The sequence below is a fragment of the Nestor notabilis genome, unplaced genomic scaffold (assembly GCF_000696875.1).
Source record: "Nestor notabilis isolate BGI_N333 unplaced genomic scaffold, ASM69687v1 scaffold889, whole genome shotgun sequence".
Classification (NCBI taxonomy): Eukaryota; Metazoa; Chordata; class Aves; order Psittaciformes; family Psittacidae; genus Nestor; species Nestor notabilis.
The window spans coordinates 26,157-46,618 of record NW_009943032.1 but is presented as its reverse complement, the minus strand read 5'-3'; the positions used below and the strand labels follow the sequence as shown (position 1 = coordinate 46,618).

The following is a 20,462-nucleotide window of genomic DNA, read 5'->3' as shown; positions in this document are numbered from 1 at the left end:
GGGATGGATCAGTACCCTCCTCCCCCAACAAATCTATATGCAACAAATGCATATTCACATGTTTATTCCGTTGGTAAACACTATTCTTGGGGGTTTAAGTAGTTTTTTTCAGTAACAGAGAAAGTTTTTATGTTGCTTATAACCTGTTGTTTATCTTGCAGTGCATGCTGGGCAGTGTCCAGGTGATTCTGAAGATCTGCTCTTTGAGCAGCTTTAGATGCTTCTGCTGAAAGTAGCAATTCAGTCTTTGCTTTTACCTGAAAGAGAAGTTGTATTTCAGTACAACATCTATTTTACCATGGCTCATGTTAAATTTCCTTATACTCATCAGTAAGTTTAATAGTAAGATCAGTAGGTTTTATGTGCTAGTATGAACAAAAAAGGAAAAGTCTTTTCAAGGTTTAGACCAATATTAGGATTTTAAGCCACAGAGTTCTTACCTTTACTTACTAACAAGGAATAATGGGATATATACTTACTGCATTCACACCTATGCATACCTTGAATGTAACCTCAGACTACATGCACATTACATGGCCTTCAAATCTCTAAAACTTTTAAAAGCAAAAAGAATAAGAAACAAAAAAAGTATGCTTCCACATGTATGCTATCTCTGCTTCTACCTGCCTGCTTGGGAGCAATCTCCCTTCATTCCAAAACACCCATTAAACAAAATTTTGAAGGTGAGTATGACTGGTGTTGGAGCAAAATGGCAATATTCAGGTTCACCTGCTCTTGTGGTTTACTATTTTTCTGCCTACTAGAAAAGCTACCTCTCTGAAGGCTGTAAGGAAGCTCACATTACCTTAAAAAGCAGCTGCAACAGTGCATAGATTATAGAAAAAACAGCCCAGATGATAGTGCAGTGAAGCCTAGTAAATACGGCACAAAGCTACACTGGAAGAAGTTCCTAGACCTGTTTGGAAACTGAGTAACACTAATACAAAAGACACTAGAGTGTATTAAACCAAGCACAACAGTACTAGCTGCTCCAAGTGTACCAATGCAAGAATTTTTGATTAAACACTTTTTGTTTTTTAAGCTTTTTAGCTTAAAAAGAACTTAGCACTTAGGAGAGTCCACACAGAGTCCATACTAGGGAATTTCCTTGTTTAGTAAATTAAATTGACAACGAGGTGTCCTGCAGCTTTTTTGTTTTGTTTTTGACTAAAGACACCAGCATAGGAAATTTCTAGGCAAAAACAATATCTTCGTGACTTAAAAGACTTTCACTCTGGTGCATGCAACCCAGGACTAATAAGAGCAGGGATTTGGACAGCTAATTGTAACAAATATAAGATGAGATGCTAGAAGACAGATTTTTCCCAACACAAGTATGAACTCTGGGTTTTTTTTAATTTAAAAAAACAAAACCAACCAATCAACCAAAAAAAAAACAAAAAACCAATGCAGACCCCCCAAAAAACCCAAAATAAACAAATAAACACTTGCCACTCTTGCCATCTATTATTATTCCAAATCCACTTACATTTTCCTCAATTTTATCCGCCTTATTCTACTTCATTTATCTGTTAGCAGAAACATCAAATTTTTTCCCAAATGACTTTGTACATTCTCTGGAAAGAATACAGAAATCACATGCAGAATTTATCATCACCAGACACTACAAAGTCCTATTACCTGTACATCAAGTTGTGATACTTTCTCTTTACTTTCATTTAGCTGGCTAGTTAGTTCAGTGATATTTCCTTCTAGGGAAAGCACACGGTCCTGAGCAGCTCTTAGATGCGCCTTCTGCTCCTGCACTTGCTCATGTAAATTCTCTTGCGCTTGTTTATGACTTTCTGATTGATTCTTCAGCTTCTCTGTCAGCTGAGTTACCTGCAGTGAAAAAAAGAAGAGAAGGCTGGAACAGCAAGTCCAAGGAAGTCATAAATCTTTTGAATTCTAGCGTGTCTTATCATTGTTTCAGAGACTCAATACTATCACATTTCTTCTTCTGAACTATTACAGTAAAGCTATATTGCAGACAATACCAAAGGTTAAATAGGTTACCAGTTGAAAATGGAAGCAAAAGGGTATCAGCAGTTTGGCCTTACTGTAACAAAACCAAAATACTAAGGAGACAACACATCCAGGCTAAACTGAGTTTTGGTGTTGGTGTTGAAAGCTGGATTAAACCTCTTTTTAAAATAAGAGAAATGTGCATGTATCAAAAAATTATTTATAAGAACATATTAGCAGGGTACGTACATAGGAAACATCTAGGAATTCCTTTGTTTATGCTAATAGCAAGGAAGTCAACAAAATACAAGTCATGTGAAATTTACAGTAAGATCTTTACAGAAAGTGTTAAAGAAACAGCAAAATACAAGAAAGTTTAGCATCATATCTGATGAAATAGAAAAAAAAAAGGAAACGGGATTCTGTAATGAGAATGAAAGGAAAGAAGCAAGTCTTCGAGTTCTTACCTGTATTTGCAATGCATGATTTTTCTCCTGGAGCTGGTTAAGAACTGCAGTTTCTCCTTCACCAGCTTGAATTTTTGCGTATAAGTCCTCTCTTTCCTTTTCTAGCAGGGAGATGTTTTCCTTGCTTTTCTGAAGCAAAGCCTCAAGATTTTGAATTTTTTGGTCCTTATCTCCAATTTGTCTCAGTACTTGCTCCAAATCATTCTAGAAAATTGCATAATAGCTTCCTTAGTTATAAGGACCTTAGAAGTTATTCCTAATGCATAAAATGTTGGACAAATTTATTAAACACTTTCTGTATATTCTCTTTTAGATGTACAAGTTAATTTAATGAAACTAGTATAAGTCATGCAAGTCACTATTACAAAGAAAACATCTTTAAAATAATAAAATCCTGAAATACACATTTACATGACGATACAGAACTACTGGTACCTGAGCTTCTCGTAGTTTTGCTGTAGTATTTTGCTGAAGTGTCTGCTGTTCCTGGTGCTGCTGTTTTGCCTTATCTAACTGATGTTGCAATTCTGTGGAATTTGCTGCTTTTTCCTTCAGCTGAAAAAAAAACCCAAAACAAAACCAAAAAAACAGACAAACCAGACTAATGAGAGAACAAGCACCATCAAGTAAGCCAGTAGTGCTCCATGTTCCTTGTAATGCTTAAAGATTTTAGTCTAAAAATCAATCTTCGAAACACAGTATAAAAATAGAAGTGTGTAATGCTAGTTAAAGAATCAAAATCTAACCAAAGCATTTATTACTATTAATAAGTGAGATCCTATATCACAAGTAAGAACTATAAAACATCTCAGACATGTATGTATTTTAGCTCTCAAAAATCTAAAACATACAAGATATTTAATATGTTTTTTTCCAACAGTTGTTAAGCTGTAACATGACTGATAATACAGATATCTGTAAAACAACATAATTATCACTCTCATTAGCAGTTTTAGTAGCAACTTCAGTTTAGCAGTCTCTCCACTTCTATACTGGTGAAGGCTTTGCAAATTACCTACAGAAAAGCTTTAAAGCTTTGACAACGTACCACTCAGATATTTGGCCAATCCCCATACAGGCAGCAGAAAATCAGCAACATATATAAGACACTCTTTAAAACAAATGAAAATGAATAAAAGAAGTGGTTTGTGCCCATCCACCCCACACAGGTTATTAACTATCAATGACCTGCTGCACCATATTCACTTTTCCTTTATACAGGGCTTTATCTCATAAAAATACCAACATACAAAACTTTACCCACATGGGTTTAGGTGCACCAAAGTTTTCTTCTCATGAGATTCTAAGACAAAGGTCAATAAGTGTAAAATGCACATCTTTTGTTCATCTGCAAAGTACTATGAACATACATGTACCTGATAAGCATTTAGCCTTATGAAAATCTGTAACACAAGTGGCATTTAGGCAGATATTGACAATTTTACCATAAGCCTTTAACAGCATTAGTCAATGAAATCCCCATGAGGGCAAACTTTCTAAACTGCAACTTCACCACAAGTGTGTATACAGGCGACTGTCAGAACAAGAACAAAGTGCAGTCTGCATAAAAGCCCCTACCTGCTCTTCAGCACGAGAAAGTTTTAATTGCAGATCGGCCACGTGCTGCTCTTTGTCCATCAGCTTCTCACTAGACAGCTGCCTCTGTTCCTTGAGCCGCCCGTGCACTTCCCCTAGCTGCCTCTCTGTTTCTAGAAGTTTACTGTGCAACTACAAAAAGAAAAAAGTCATGAGTTCTTCAGTCATTATTTAGCCAACAACACTGTATTTTAGACTCCCTTTGTGCAATGTTAACCCAAAGTTTTCATAATCCAGAGTAAAACGACTACATGGGCTCCCAAAGTCATGATATACATCATAAAGCTCAGAAACACAAATCATGTTAAAGAATAGCAGCAACTGCATAAGTTTGAACAAATATTCAAAGAAGTAGGTTGGTAGGACCTAGAAACATCATTTATCTACAGAAGCCCTTCAGTATGGGTTACAGAGATTTACAAGAAGAATCCTGACAAAGAGGGCAATCCTTCAAAGACATATGGACTATCATATAAAGTAGTGACCCCTAGAGCTATCTTGGCTCATACAGCACACACTCTCAATCCTGTAGATCCAGTGGCTGAAGCAGCATGCCGTTACCTGCTCCTCTGGCTCCCACAATATACTGTTCTGCATTGCTAGATAGTAAGAGTGTAATATTTAGCTTGACCTAGCTACATCAATGTCATTCATTTTCTGCAGAGAAGAGACACCAAACCTTCAATGTACGGTATGCAGTAACTTTAGTGACTTTCAATCCAGCACCTTCCAGCAGCAGAGAGTAAGGGGCTGTGCTCTTCCAGCTGGACATAAGCCTGCCTCATGATTTTTTCAGTCATCAAAAGCAGTACTGCATCATCTTCAAAGTGCAAAGACAGCCTTTTACAACTCATTGTTCTAGAGAGCTCTCTCCATAAAATCAGCTTTTCTTCTACTTGAAACTGTCATTATAGGTCCTGGTTTACCTCCTGCCTACTTCTACATGAACACATTCAGAACTTTCCCCAGGGTATCAGGATAAGTAAAGCTTGCTTCCCTATGAATTTATGTCCAAACCCTTGAACATTCACTTTTTAACTCTATGTCCTCCCTTCAATATCCCTAAACCCTTGTCACATTTTCCTCAAATTCCTACTTGTATCTAGGCAAAAGGCTGCACAATCTTACTGCTCAGTGCAAGCCACCACTTGTTGACCAGCTGGGTGCCTAGCAGGACAGAAAAAGGATCAGTGGTTTTGATAACATTAAAACTTCCCCCCCAGGCACTGAGGGGGTGAGGCATGAACATAAATCTCCCTCCTTTACTCAGCTGCCTGTTTCCACAAGAATTTAACACTGAAGAACCTAACTCTGAAGAACTTTAGGCCACCTGTCAAAATCTGGCTGAAGTTAGCAAACAACATAAAAGTTACAGGGGATGAAGACAAGGAAACAAATGTGCCTAGGCCTTATTTTCTTAGGAAACCAAGCTAAATTATTTGTTTAGATCTCCACAGCCACAAAAACTGTGAATGAAAAGCTGTTCAGCATGTGGCCAAGATGCTGACTGCTAACTGTGACTGCACAGCTAAGAGAGAGGTAGGAGAAGAGAGAGGATGGAGTGAGGAAAAAGACCATAATCCTTCCTCCAGTGACCCAGAACATCTGTCTTTTTCCACAGGAATCACTAAAGTATTAATACTTCTTCCTCACTAAAAATACGAACAAGAGTTGGAGGAAAAAATCTAATGAAGAAAGAGTGCAGCAAGATAATTATTAGAACTATTCATGGCTATGTTGATACTGGGAGAGAATACTTGGAAAGGGAGAAATTGGCAAACAACATTTTATAAAAGTCCCTTTTATTATAGACACAGTTAAGTATTTTTGAAGGACTTTAAGATTGACTTTAGTAAATAGAACCATAAAATCCAGGATTAACCTATGTTGCAGAATATAAAAATCATAAAAAAATACTGAAGACTCAAATATACAATAAAGTAGATTCAAATTTTCTCAACAACAGTATTTATTAGCAACTGACATTTCTTCAAGACTGAAGAAGTCCATATTGTATTGTGTTACCCTCTTCCTATTCTTGTACTGAGACCAACATTATGACTGAAATTTCCTTCAATTGTGAAGATTACTTCCTTCACATCACCCAAATTCTGCATCTGTTCAAATGAACTCTGAGAAGATGGCAAGGGTTCTTTGAAAATGTAGTTTGACTGAACAGCTACCCTTTGTAAGCAGCATTCATTGTGTCAACATAAGCTATTGGACTACATGCATAAAACAGAAAATTCCATTAAAGTATGAAATGAACAAATGTGAGAAATTTAGTCTTTTCATGACAATTGTAACTGAATCCTTGTCTGAAGGGAGAGAGAGGAAGAGAAGGTTTTGCTTGGCTTTAATTTTATTTTATAGCATGTATGAAAAGGCTTTTTTCCTCCATTATTCTTTTACAATTCTAGAACACATCCTGAGATCCAGCAGCTTGTTCAGGTTTTCTTGCTTAGATTGTTTTCTTTCCCAATGGTGTCACCAGAGAATGTGTGATGTCTCCATTTCCTCTCGTAGGAATTTATTCAGCAATGCTTTATTCACCTTCTCTCTCTTTCATTTTCCCACCCCAAATACCCTTCCTGAAGATGCCTTCTCAGGCTGAAGCCAGATCTCAGCTCAAACTCTCAGCTAAGCTTCTGAAGCTTGCACACATATTGCCTAGGCAGACTGAGGCAGTTTTACCAAGTGAGGATTTCTAAGCAGGTAACTAATATAATTATCTCCCCTCCCCCTGACAGAAGACTGATGGGAGAAGGAGAGTCATTCTGAGGATGTAATACATACATAAATGAAGTTTTGCCAAGCCACAACTCTTCCAGGATAAACTTTACACTCACAGCTTACAACTTAATCTATTTCAGGCTTGACAAAGGCTTGAAAATTGAGAAACACTTGCTTTAAAATTATAAAGCTTTCACAAGAGATTAAAATGAAGTTACGCTAAGAAAAAAGAAAAAAAGAAAGATTTTTTTTTTAACATCTTAGGACTAGACATGATTCCCAATGCACAAATATTTCTCCAGTCTAGCACATTATTCCCAAAGACACTTAGATAAAATGGAGTTCAACCAGCCTCAAATTTCAGTGTGCTCAATGTTACATGAAAGTCCTGTTTCTGTAACTCACTGGACTCAGCAGAACAACACAAATGGTGGGGGGATGTATGCCCTAGGTGTTCTCATAGCTATCAGGAACATAAAGAGAAGGTGTTTGTAGAGAGACACAAAGGAAGCAATATCAAGATTTCACATTTACCCTGCTTTTCACACTAAGTATTCCCTACTGTATTCACTATTCAATTTTAAAGCAAATAAAGCATTGTTCAGTTCTAATGTAAAACGAAGACTGGCTTTTCTCAAGCCTCCTACAGAGTAGTAAAATTATGACTAGAAGTGAAACTACTTCTGATAATCTACCTGAATTTGTTTTTCTCATAAGCTGAATTCATTATAGCTTCAGCTACCTTACTGAACCAGGATAAATAACCTTTCTGATATCTTAGGATTTGTCTATTACCATATTTGTCATGGAAACTCAGTCTTCTGGGTTGCCTTCTCATTTGACAATACTGCCCTTATTTCAGGCAATGCATCAACAAAAAAAGGGGAGGGGAAAAGTTGTAGGATGAAGGAAGAGTTCATTTAACACTTTAGGAGAAAAAGAGTAGAGGAAAAAAAACCTGTCTCTAATCAGCTAAAGGCTTCTTTATTCACATACGAAAATAGTAAAATAAGAACATGAGAAGTAAGCCACAAAGTTTATGCTCATTCAACCTTAATATTCAAAACTGAAATTACAAAGATAGTTTTAAGAAGAGATCCAGGGCATGGACCTTCTAAAAAGATTCAGACATAAAGACAAACAAATACCAAAGAATTTCTGCACTCTTATCATAGCCTCTCATTTTATATTTTTTAACTTTTTTTTGCCAGTTCTTTTCTTTACTTCTCTAAGGAAAAGAGGTGATTGCATTTCATTCTCTGCAGTGTCAGGAAGAATGCTTTATTGAAATACCAGCTAGCTCTACATTTATTGAAATACAAGTACTGGTTAGTTACTCCCCTTCAATAAGGAAATGCAAATGCATGAGCATGAAAAATACGCTTGCACAGTTTAAAAACCCCTAATGGGATGGTTTAAGGCACCATACCAACAGGACAGTCTAGGAGGCTTAAGGAACCATACCTGACTGAGTTCACTTTGGAGTTGCAGGCCATGCTGCTCTTTTTCTTCCCTCTGCTGCTGGAGCTGTTTACATTCTGCCTTAAGATGCTGGTACTTAGTCTCTACTTCAGACAACTCTTCTTTAAGTTTCTGGCTTGCTTCTCCCTTCTCACCTAGCTCTGTCTGTAATCTCTGTATCGAAGCTTCAGCTGCAGACAGCTTTGCCTGAAGCTGTTGGCAGTCCAGGTCTTTCTGGTGAAAACTTGCCTGCACATTCTTCTTACTCACAGATACTTCATTATGTTTTTCTTCTAGCTGGGTGTAGTCCTGTTCTTTCTTCAGCAGTTTCTCAGTCAGACTCTATGAAGAGAGTTACACAGCAAGTCAAATGCAATTTTGCTTACAGCTGTTCAACACATTATTCAAATTTCTTCTCAAGTGCTGATGCTGAACAGCAAATAACTTGCTTACACACATTATTAAAGGAAACACTGACCTCTATTTTGTATTACACAAGTTAATTCTGGAGCCCATACACACACTTCCAATTGGAAATACTGTTCATGTTCTCACCTAAATCAACTTCTTCTTACCGAGCACACCAAACTATTTCTGTATCCTGAAGATCAGTTTGCTTTCCCTGAACATTTAAATTCAAGGGTATTACATCTGCATGTGTTTGGACAGAAGTCAAAATAGTAATTTGAGTTATTAGTATACAAAAAAAAAATTCAAGTATCACTGCCCTTCACACAATTCCCTAAGCAACAACATTTGTAGTTTAATTCCTGTTTAATCCTGTGCAGTCATTATGCTGATCATTTTTAGAAGCATCCTCATTTTGCCCTGTCACTATACTTAACAGCATGATCTTCTATCCAAATTATGGAAGAGAACCTGTGAAAACTAACGAAATCTGTGATGTTGATAAATCACTGAATGAAACACTCATTATTTAACATTCATTTCAGAAGATGATGTTTTTACATTTTAATTCATACCATCTAATTTCCTTGCATACAAACCAGCTCAAAGAGGATGGTTGCTTTGAGTTTGAAAACACTAAAAATTGGGATTCCCTAAAGGAAAAACATGAGCATCGGTGAGTGTCAGATTTTAATTACCACATTAACAACAGTAAATATTGCAGGATCTAAGCTCATACTATCAAATTTACACGCTGAGACAAATACTAGGAAAAAAAATATTAACAGATCACTTTCAGCTATTATGTAATTATTTTTATCAAATTTCATGAACTAACCAAAACTATATTCAGATAGAAATTAAATATCTTAATGAACAAGATATAATTTCAGAGTTTGAGGGTTTCCCCCAAGCTTAGCTGAGGCACTAACTAGAATTTCAGAGATGTCAAGCAGGACAAAGAAGCCACGAGAACCATTTTCATTTTCCAGTGGCACTTTTTGAAGCACAGAAATACAGTTGCAGGAAGGCCCTGGTCATCATCCAACCACTAGCAATTCATTCCATTGTCTTGAAATGTACCAGCAGATTTATTGCATTTTTTGCAGTGTCTTACTAATATCTACCTCAGTCAAGCATTACTATGCTGACCATTTAAATCCTTGTGTTCTTCTAGCAGTTGCAGAAGTATTCTCTGCAGCAGTATTCTGCAGCTGCAGCAGCATTCTCTGTTCTTTTTCAATTAAAATACAGAAAAATAAAGAACACTTAAAGCACATCAGCCTGAAAAAATGCCAACACTGAAGTCAGTCTTACGTATCGAAACTTCAGACAGTTCTGCAACTTTGGAATAACACTGTTACAAAAGATAAGATAGTGCTGCAATTCTAGCAATGCTGACCATCTTACTGCTGTGCAGTATTCAGGGATGAAACCTGTTTTGCCAGAAGAAAAAGCTGTAAAATCATTCGAGTAAGTTGAACAGTTTTGTGCTACGGATTTTAGCAAATGATGACTATACCGATTGTTATAAACCTACACAGACACTTCTATTTTACAATCGTGACAAAATAAGCAGAAGAATCTATAAAGAAAAGTTAGAAAACAAGCAATCTTGCAAATAGCTCTAGCAGCCCAGAAATCCACATGAGAATAAATAAAATTAATACCTATGTGTCCTTTTACAAAAATGTGTATTTTCTGAAGTATATAACTTAGCCAAAAATTCTGACTTAAGACTAAACTTTGGCTATTGAATTCTAGCCCTGAAGCAGTATATTTTGAAATATTTCTTGAAAAATAAAACAACTTGGTGCTGCTAAAGGTATGCATAATTTTTATTTTTGCACATATGAAATGCAGGAATGGAGCACATAAAGAACATACTGATGCCAGGCACCATCTTTACCCTCCTGAAGTGAGTGACAAGGCTCCCACTGCTTTTAGAATATATTTCACCTTCACAATAGAAAATGAAGTTGCAATTTCCTTTCCATTAAAGAGAAATGACCAGGAAGGATCATTAACATTTGCACTGAAGAGCGTTCCTGAAATCCCAACACACCACAGACTCTTTTTCACCATAGCTGGGCAAATTAGAGCTAAATTATTAATCTTACTACTACTTGGTAACTAGATCCACATGTCACATGTAGAACTGCTTGATAACTAGATCCACATGTCACATGAACTACTGCATGAAGAGTCAATGCAGGGCACTAACCTAAATTTGGGGGTGGGGGGAGGTAAAGAAATAGAAACAGTTTCTGTTGTCTTGAAGTAGACTGAGACTTGAGGCTGCAAAGCTGCCAAGCTATGGTCATTCAGGTTACATCAGCGGACCCAGCAGTGTTTCCTACCTGGATGCATGTCCCAGATGCATCCCAGATATATAAAGAGATATGCGGGCACACCCAAGCCACCTGTTTTCCCCAAGGCTTGATTGCCACATAAAAGGAAGAGGAAATGACAGTATATTACAGCACTCAACAAAAAGCCCTGAGCCTTCACAGCTCACAAAATGCAATGGGGAACACCACATCAATCTCCTCTTTTAAAACTGCTCTTTGGAAAAATAAATATAATACATGTTAGTCGTGACAGCGGCCAGGCATTAAATAACAAACTGCGGGCACTGATTGAATTTCAGAATAGTTACATCAGCAGAGGGTTAGAAACTAAGCATTTGTCCCTGTAGATAATACATTGAAATTTTCTTGAAGAAAACAAAAAGCCACAAATGCAATGAGTTTAGAAGTCCTATACTTCAGGGAATATGCTGGTTTTACACATTAGGTCTCTTCTGGGCTACAGGCCATTACTGGCCTCTGCAAGGCAAGCCAAGCCCCACAATTACAGTGCTTTATAAATAAAGGAAAGTTCCACTGGTCTCTCAGAATTGGTCTTATTCACTCTTCTTTGTACAGCTTCCTTGCTTGAGGTTGTATATGAGCTTGAAAAATTCTGCAACAATGCACAGAAATACCTTCCTGCATTGCAATGGAAATCTAAATGGATGTACATAACAAAATGCAACACATTCTATCCTGTATTAATGGCTCCTCCCTGCCCCCTGACAGCTTCTTCAAGGATGGTGAACTGTTTGAAATGTGAGCAATTTCTGTTATTTGGGAAGCTAGTGTTACCTTTTCCAATTCTAGGTCCAGTTCCCCCAGGACCAAGATTCCTTGGCTAGAATACCACTTTTATGAATATCACCTTACAAAAAGCTGCATAAAGAGATGGCTGTAAACTGCTTTAAGTCATTGAAACTGAAAGGAGAAATGAGGCTTGCTGACACTTTTCTTCCTATTCCTGCCACTTCTCTTCTTCCTATTCCTCAAGTGGTGTTTGGCATTAACCTGACATACCAGAGCACTGTTAAATTACGGTTATCTTATGCACCAATCTGTTTCACTTCATATTGTTAATGCAATAGCAATATATTCAGGAAAGGCCTCTATATTGTATAGCAATACTCCTGTCAAAAGTTTGACTCAGTGTTGCTGGTTTGTCGAAAAGTATATCGTAACAATTCTCACCATTTCAGTTCTGCACCTGATTTAATGAGCCAAACCAAGAGTCACCCTAATTCACCAAATTTTAATTACACCTTATTATCTCCTTTGCAAAGGCTGCTTTAATACTGATTATATTAAATACACACTGTTTAGTCTCTGTCTTTTCCTATCTTCCAAGATTGACAAGGTTGCTGGCAAATACACATACATAAAGTGTATAGTTCACATACAATGTTAGATAAACATATAACAAACAGCAGCATGCATAGAACCATAGAATCAACCAGAAGCTGGAAAAGACCTCCAAGATCATCAAGTCCAACCTCCACCCTAGGACTGCCAAGCCCGCCACTAAGCCATGTCACTAAGGACCTCATCTACACACTTTTTGAACACTTCCAGGGATGGTGACTCCACCTCTGCCCTGGGCAGCCTATTCCAATGCCTGATCACCCTCTCGGTGAGGAAATGTTTCCTAACATCCAGTCTAAATCTCTCCTGGCACAGCTTGAGGCTGTTTCTTCTTGACCTACCACTTGTTACTTGGGAGAAGAGACCAGCTACCTCCTCTCTCCATCCTCCTTTCAGGTTGTTGTAGAGAGCATCTTTCTCCCTGTCTCCTTTCCTCCCTTACCTACATTTATTTCACCACAACACCTGCTTTCTTAATGCAAATATAAAAAACGCAGCAAACTCAAAGGGCTTTGATAAAAGCTCTCAAGGAATACTTACAAGCTGAGAAGCTTCTGGAGTTTATTTCCATTTTCTACTATTCATGACTTCAATAAATGGCCAGAAAATATGACAGGACTACAGTCTAAAAGCTACGAAACTGCAAAACCAATGAAGAGAGCTCAAAATGCTTTCTGAATTACGATTCAGAACACTGTAACATTTCAAAGGGTACCGATTTTTCTTTTCATGTGTGAGATGGCAATACTGCTTAATGATAGGTAAGCATAAACTACAGCAATTAGAATTCTGTAACCATAACAACCCTGAGGATTTCAGTTGTAACATACTGATGATAGTTAAAATATAGTGTTTGCTTGTACATTACAATATCCTTCATATTAAGCAAAAAGGCAAAGGAATTTTCAACTTCTGCAACCCCAAGAAGTGTTTTGTTACAGTCTCCAATGCTTCCCAAGGCAGAATGTGATGTGTTTCCATTTAATGTGAGCTGACAAGCATAGGAAATAACAGCATTCTCACCTGGTTTTTCTGCTCTAGCTCTTTGACTGAACTTTGAAGTTTTTGCAGCTCCTGAACATACACAGCTACCTCCTGAGGTCCTTTGGCAAGTTCAGCTCTCAACTGGTTAATGGTAGCCTGCTCAGACAAACAGAAAAATCCACATTTAAAACAAAGCTCTGCATGTGTATCCCAACAAAAGCAAGATGTCTGGCAGCAAAAAAAAAAAAAAAAAAAAAAAAAGCATCTTGGATACAAATGAACAGTTTAAGAATAAAATCACCTGCAAATTAATCTCAGAGCACCATTAGCTACAGAAGTACTACTTGAGCATAATTTCCCAGCTGAGATTCATTCATGGCCTATTTCTGAAGACAAAAATTGGTCCCAGTCCAATAGGAAATGCCAGGTTGAGCCCACAACTGATGAAAAGCACAACAGATTATCTATTAATCATTATCACAGTTCTAGCTCAAGGTGAAACCCTCTCAAGTCATTGCAGTTACATGGCCAAAAGCTTCTCCTCCCTCATAAGGAAAATGTACTGGAAAAAGCACTTGCAGCGAGTCTGGCACCTGATGGAAACTCAGTGTGTGACTTTTGGACACATCAACCCTACAGATCAGCATAATCGAGGAACAATACTACTCCATTAAAAGGATTGGTACAAAACAAAATATATCAATGACTGCGAAGTATGTGAATACAGTAATGGAAGCAAAAAAGGAAAGTACTTTAAATAGGTAACAATGGCTGCCCTTAAAAGCATACTGTGTATGAATGCACACACTATGAAAACACTATATAATAATGACCTTTTAAAAGAAATTTTCCTTCTTGTTCTCTTAACTACAGATTTCAGCACAAATGTATAAATACTGAATTCAAGGATGAACTAAAGCAGAACAGAATTAGTAGACAAACATACTAGTTACAACCTTCCTACAGAAAAAGGAAGATCAAAGAGAACAAATAAACACATTATATGACTACATACAGTTATTAACCAACTTTCTGTAATGTTGTGCTTTACAAGACTGTTTCATTACAGAGCTGTTAGGTAAAACACATCCTGGGATCTGTCTTTGGCAGACAAACATTCCAGTATGTTCTCAGCAAAAAAAGTACGGATTTTTCGCTACTGAGAGAATATAATGCAGAAAACGTGCAGAAGATTGCTAAAGACACATTTCTCTCATTCACAGTTCAACAAGCCCATACTACATTTCATTCTTAACATGGAAATATATCATGAATGAATATTTATTTATGATATTGTCTGGCTGATGTGTCTGTATGATTAATGAACCAATAGGCAAACAGGAATATATCTAATAACCTCTTGAAATTATCTTGATACAACAGAAATCTACTATAAGCATAAAAAGGTTTCAAAGATATTTACCTCAAATTTAAGGGTCTCCATTAGAAAGCAGAACAAATAAAATGGATGGATGAAAGATGGAAATAAGCAGTCACAAAAGCTGTTAGTAGACACACTTCCTCAAATTTGTTTTCAAATATTCTGGTGTTTTTAATGCCTTTGCTTAGTGGAAAAGAAAGAACAGTCTTGGCTTTATTAAATTTTCCCATAATTTCATCTACTAATCTTGTTTAATTCTGTGAACACTCAAGTTAACAATCCCAATCTGCAGAGATTCACAGAAATGCTTAACTCCACAGCAGTGCAGATGTTTTCATCCTGTGTTTACTATGCAGGAGTCAACATAGTAAAAAACTAAAAAGGGAAAGAATAGCTCAGAATGAACATTCATCAGGGAGATACATGCACCAGAGTTTTAGGTTCAGCCCTGAGATAAGGCACAAACACCCAAACATAATGAATACATTTAGGCAACAATTGTAGAGCTATACAATTCTTCACATTCCCCTCCTCCAGCATTTGAAGATACTCACACAGGGTTAAGATTATCTTTGTTATTCTCTTCACCCATACCATAAATTTGACTTATTTTAAAAACATCTCACTCTGGAAACCAAAATATCCAAGGATGGTGTAAGAATCACTTTACACTTGCAGCCCTTGAGGAGTTCTTAAAGTGCAAAGCTGAGATAAAACATGGCCAAACTTTTATGACCAGAATTGTACCCATTCTGCCAATTAAGGACTTTCATTTCTTGTTTTCTTATGGCTAACATTTTTCATAGCTGTTTTTTTAAGAAAAGTAGAAAAGTTTTCACCACTATGAGTAATTTTAATTTTTACAAAAAATCTGATCATTCGCTTTATGTCAACAGAAAAGCTTTTACTTTGAACACATCTTGGGCTATTGTTGCCACACATTGGAATTAGGCAGAGAAGACAGTAACACTTTTGAGAAGAACCGGCTTACCACCGCTTACCATGTTCTGCCACACAGCAATTTGGTCTTCTCTTGCTCAGCCTACATACTGATGATACTACACAGACATCTGACATTATTATAGTTGTTGCAATGTAGTTTATAATCCTTCCTTACATGTAAGAATTGTTATGTGAACACCTCATAACAGCTAGGGGCATCATGCAGCCTTCTCCCTGATCTGCTCTTACTTTCAAAAGGGCTGAAAAAACCTTCTTCACGAGTCTTTTTTTCTGTTAAAGGCTGCACTTCAAAACTACATTTTAAAATGGCTAGTTATGTCAGAACTTAAACATACCTAATTTGGGGGAACACAAACAATTCACACTCTGTGAGAATGTTTTAAGATGAAAGATTTTTGTTACACCCCTGTCTCTATGTCATTTTATCTTCACATGAAAACTAAACACCCAAAACCACAAAAGACTACAGAGACAGGATTTTGAAATGAAAATTAAATTCTGCAGCATAGTTGTGGGATCTCACAGTTAAAACCAAATTGTAATTATGCAGCAACTTTACATGGCCACATAACCACATCATATTTGTAATTCTAACTGTGATACTCCTTTTTCACATCTGACAAAGCTCTCAGCACACATAATTTTAACTTTAAAACAATGGAAGATTCATGTTTAGTACAGTATTGTACCCTCAAACAATTCCTGGACCTCAACATATCTGCTGGGAGGAGAGGCAGAAGGGAAAGCCTTAAGGAGTTCGTAATAATGCCAGGCAGGCAGCACTTCTTTAAAGCTCTGCAGTGCAAATGATCAAAGTCAAAACTGCAGTTCTGAAATCTAGGGCACATGAAAGCCCAGAATAAAAATATATCAGAAATCCTTCACACCTGCAAATCTTAACAGGACAGAGGATACTAGGAGTCCTACAGAAATCTTAGGCATTCCTTCATGTAAACTGGGGAATGCTGCAAGGCCTCCACTTCACTACAGACCAGAGCTTTGCGTTGGCAAGTTTTGCTTGTATTGCTGTATTGGTGTGGGACAATAGAAAAGGGGGAGGACAAAATTAAAAGGTCTTAAACACAGTTGACAGTCTTCAGTGATGACTGTTACAATGTCACGTCATTCATTCATGAAACTGTACCAATCAATATGCCAGTGAGGTGCAACAGCACCCAGCAAGAGAGTTCTTCAGAAGGTATGGATTTACCAACTCCTCAGTAAAATAAATCATACGTCAGACAAAAGCCTTTTCAGTGATACTGTATTTTTGCCAGGATTTCTTGCTATTATCTCTGTCAGCAATTTCCCTCACTGACATGGTAAACAACACAAAACAGGCCAGGAGTGATACAGAATCACAGAATCATAGAATGCTTAGGGTTGGAAAGGACTCTAAAGATCATATAGTTCCAACCCCCCTGCCATGGACAGGACACCTTCCACTAGACCAGGTTGCTCAAAGTTCTATCCAACCTGGCCTTGAACACTGCCAGAGATGAAGAATTCACAACTGCCTTGGGCAACCTGTTCCAGTGTCTCACCATCCTCACAGTAAAGAATTTCTTTCTTAAATCTAACCTAAATCCCCCCTGTTTAAGTTTGAGACAGTTTGAGGAGTAAGGTTCACTCTTAAAGATCGAAGTCAGACATGTTGCATTTTATGAAAGCAGAAGTGTTCACTGGTGGAAAAGCAGAGGAACCAAACCCAAGAAAAATGAATATTTGCTATGGGAGAGGCAGTTAGCTTTGCTTCCTTAAACACAAAGTTATCATCAATTCTGTATGCAAGAACAATGAACATGGATAAGCGCTTTCACATTGCCCATCAGCAATTTAAACCTTCCTTCACTGACTCAGCCAAAGCAGGACAAGCCTTCACAAAGTACTTCTGAAGAAATCAGCATGTTCTGCAACTCAACTAGACACTTAAGATCCTTTTTAAATGTAATGAATTTAGAAGTTCAAACCCAGCATAATATGGAGAAAACAAAAATATTAAAAAATTAAATCTAACATGAGAACAATAGATTTCATTTTATACTTTAGACTGCAGCAACAAAGAGAGAAAAGGTGGTATCACCTGGAAAGAGATTACAGGTGACATTCTGACATCTTGACCTTGAGACATGGTGAGGCCTGGCAGTCCCTGACTTCCTGCTCTGCTTGATAACAGGCAACACTTGGAGCCCATTATGGAGTGGACTAGGGTGGGGGGCAACTGTGCAGAACAGATTTGTACCTTACATACAAAATATTCCTACAGTAAATAATAGGTATAAAAAAGCCTTCCATTTGGCAATAAAAACTAGGAAAAAAAAAACAAAACAGTTTACAATATCCACTGAGACTTTTAAAACTTGTGGAAATTCAAGAATTATGTATGTCCTATAAGAATACTGAAATTATTTTCTACCTTGTCTTCATAATTTCTCTTTTATGTATTTTAACACTAGCACCCATTTTCAGGCACATCAACTCAAAAGCTAACCAAACCCATCATTTTCAGTAACAACTGGTTTTGTTTGGATGTAGCTCAGTAAGAGAAACAAGTCTTCAAACCACACAGGTATTGCTTTATTTCTCCCTCCCAGAGGAAAGACCACAGCTCACTAGAAGGCCTCTTCCTCTGCTACTGGGTTCTTGTAATAACATTCTATGCCAAGAAAAGGTTTTGCAATGAAAAGCACGGAGGCTTTTGTAGAAAATACACATTTTTGACAGAATTATGGAATTTACTGTAATGAAGAGACATCTCTATTGGGTAAGTTAGAAGACTTGGTTAAGAGGCTTTTTTATTATGATGAATTAGTATTTTCCATTTTTTATGAAAATCGTGGTAAAGCTGGCACACACCTCTTAAGGTATGATTATTACCTCTGAGTTAGCCTGTTGTGCCTGCAAGTGCTTGCACTCATCTTTCAGTTTTTCAGATTCCCTCTCACGTTCCAGTGTCATTTTGTCCATCAGTGTCTGAACCTGGACCAGCTCCTTTTTCAGGACGGCTACATCTTCCACACCCGGCCTTTGTAGCTGAAAAGTAGCAGAGCAGCAGTGAGCAACATGCTGTTGGCAGACATGTTTCCAGTGTCAATGTCATCTCTAAAAATCTTTCAAATCATCAATTTACACACAAGGTGACATATACAGTATTACAGCTGAGAAAAAAGAACAAACTCCCCACAAAAAACAGAACCACAGCAAAAGTACTTAGCATTCCCAAAGGTTGTCAGTTCTCACCTGCTAAACTTAGAACTTGTTGACTGATTTCAATGAAATCTGACAAATGAGAAAAGTCTCAAAGATTATATTTCAGTAATTTTTATGTAGGTAGATGGCTAGGTACAGGAGGGATACATTCCCTGGAAAAAACACTGAAATGACAGGGAATCCATGCAAGAAATTTATCTGAAGTCACAATTCACTGAGAAGTAGGCTGTACTGACTCCACTACACTACAGAATGGATTACTGTATATACTTTGCTGCTGTAATACTCACAAGCCCATCTCAGGACTGAGACACAACACAATCCGGTGCTACACAGACTTTTACAATGATACTGCCTCTGTCTTCAAGAACTATTTAAAAAAACCACAAGAACAGACAAAAAAAATGGAAATGTCTTGAAAGTATTGTCAGACATGCCTTATACCAGACCCACAGGTAAAATCTGTTGGCAATTACATTTAAAACAGCATAATGATCCTCAAAATGAAGCTATGGAGGGGAAGGAGAGGGAAGGCAACAGTGGGCACCAAAGAAAGCAGAAAAGAGGAGTGTTGGCATCTAGAACAGCAAAGGTACAGGAAAAGGGCAAGAATGCAGGAGAAAGGATGATAAGAAACAGCTAAACAGGAATGGATAGGTCCAGTGGCTGGGCAGAGCCAAGAGGAATTCATGAGCCCTTTAGGGCAGCTAAATACAGGGAAAAAGGAGAAGATAAATTAGTCCTCTTTTCCTCCAGAGTCTAAGCAGTGGACGAGTGGGAGAAACTAGGAAGTCTCCTTCACTCCTGCTTCAGAAATGGCGCAACTGCCGAGTCATTGGGACAGCTCCCTGAAGCCATAGCTGTATATAAAAGTCACCAAGAGACAAAATCCTGGAATACACCCACGCTGGTATTATCAGCCGAGTGCAAGAGGGACAACATTAACATAGGCATGGTGATGACAGCTGTCAGCCTTTCAGCCACCATGTCACAAACACCTCACTTCTTACGAATGCAGCTGTCCAGGGACAGTCAGATCGTAACACCTCATGGAAAAAGGGTAATCTAAAGACAGCTGTGGAAGTCAGCCATGGCATGATTCAAATACAGGCCTGCATAGCACATCTATATATGTAATACCCTGCAAAATTGCTGAAGGGTAGAGCATCAAACAAGCAGACTGTAATATAAAGTAGGGTAAATTTTAATATATGAGTCAGAAACAACATGTACTTCCTTAATGGAAAAACACTGAAAGTAGGTCAGTGAAATAGATGAGAAACAATGGTGTTCTGAACTATTTGAGCCCACAAGCAGACATCTCCAAGTTCAACAGAGTTTAACTGCTTTAAAACTGCATTTGCAAGCATTTTAAGTATATCCCTCCCTGGACTTGAAAATAACAAAAACATTAGTGTGATGTGAATACCAGCTCTGTCTTTAAATCTTCCACCGTACTTCTCTCCTTCTGCAGTTCTTGTGTCAGGTTTGTCACTTTTTGTTCTGCTCCTTCCCGAAGGCTGATTTCTTCATCATACTTTGATTTCAGTTCTAATAAGAAGGAAGTTGAATAAATAATCA

General features: G+C 37.5%; 1 protein-coding gene across 1 annotated transcript in view; it reads right to left on the bottom strand.

Annotated features, from left to right (window-relative positions):
* EEA1 (early endosome antigen 1) overlaps positions 1-20,462 on the bottom strand; it is a 63,466-nt gene that overhangs the window by 21,309 nt on the left and 21,695 nt on the right. Inside the window, exons 8-16 of the mRNA XM_010021675.1 lie at positions 20,311-20,432; positions 18,549-18,704; positions 13,367-13,483; positions 8,226-8,564; positions 4,011-4,160; positions 2,868-2,987; positions 2,433-2,636; positions 1,642-1,842; positions 144-257 (exon numbers count right to left, since the gene is read on the bottom strand). Of these exons, the coding sequence (XP_010019977.1) occupies positions 144-257; positions 1,642-1,842; positions 2,433-2,636; positions 2,868-2,987; positions 4,011-4,160; positions 8,226-8,564; positions 13,367-13,483; positions 18,549-18,704; positions 20,311-20,432 (1,523 nt within the window). The remainder of the gene's footprint in view (positions 1-143; positions 258-1,641; positions 1,843-2,432; positions 2,637-2,867; positions 2,988-4,010; positions 4,161-8,225; positions 8,565-13,366; positions 13,484-18,548; positions 18,705-20,310; positions 20,433-20,462) is intronic.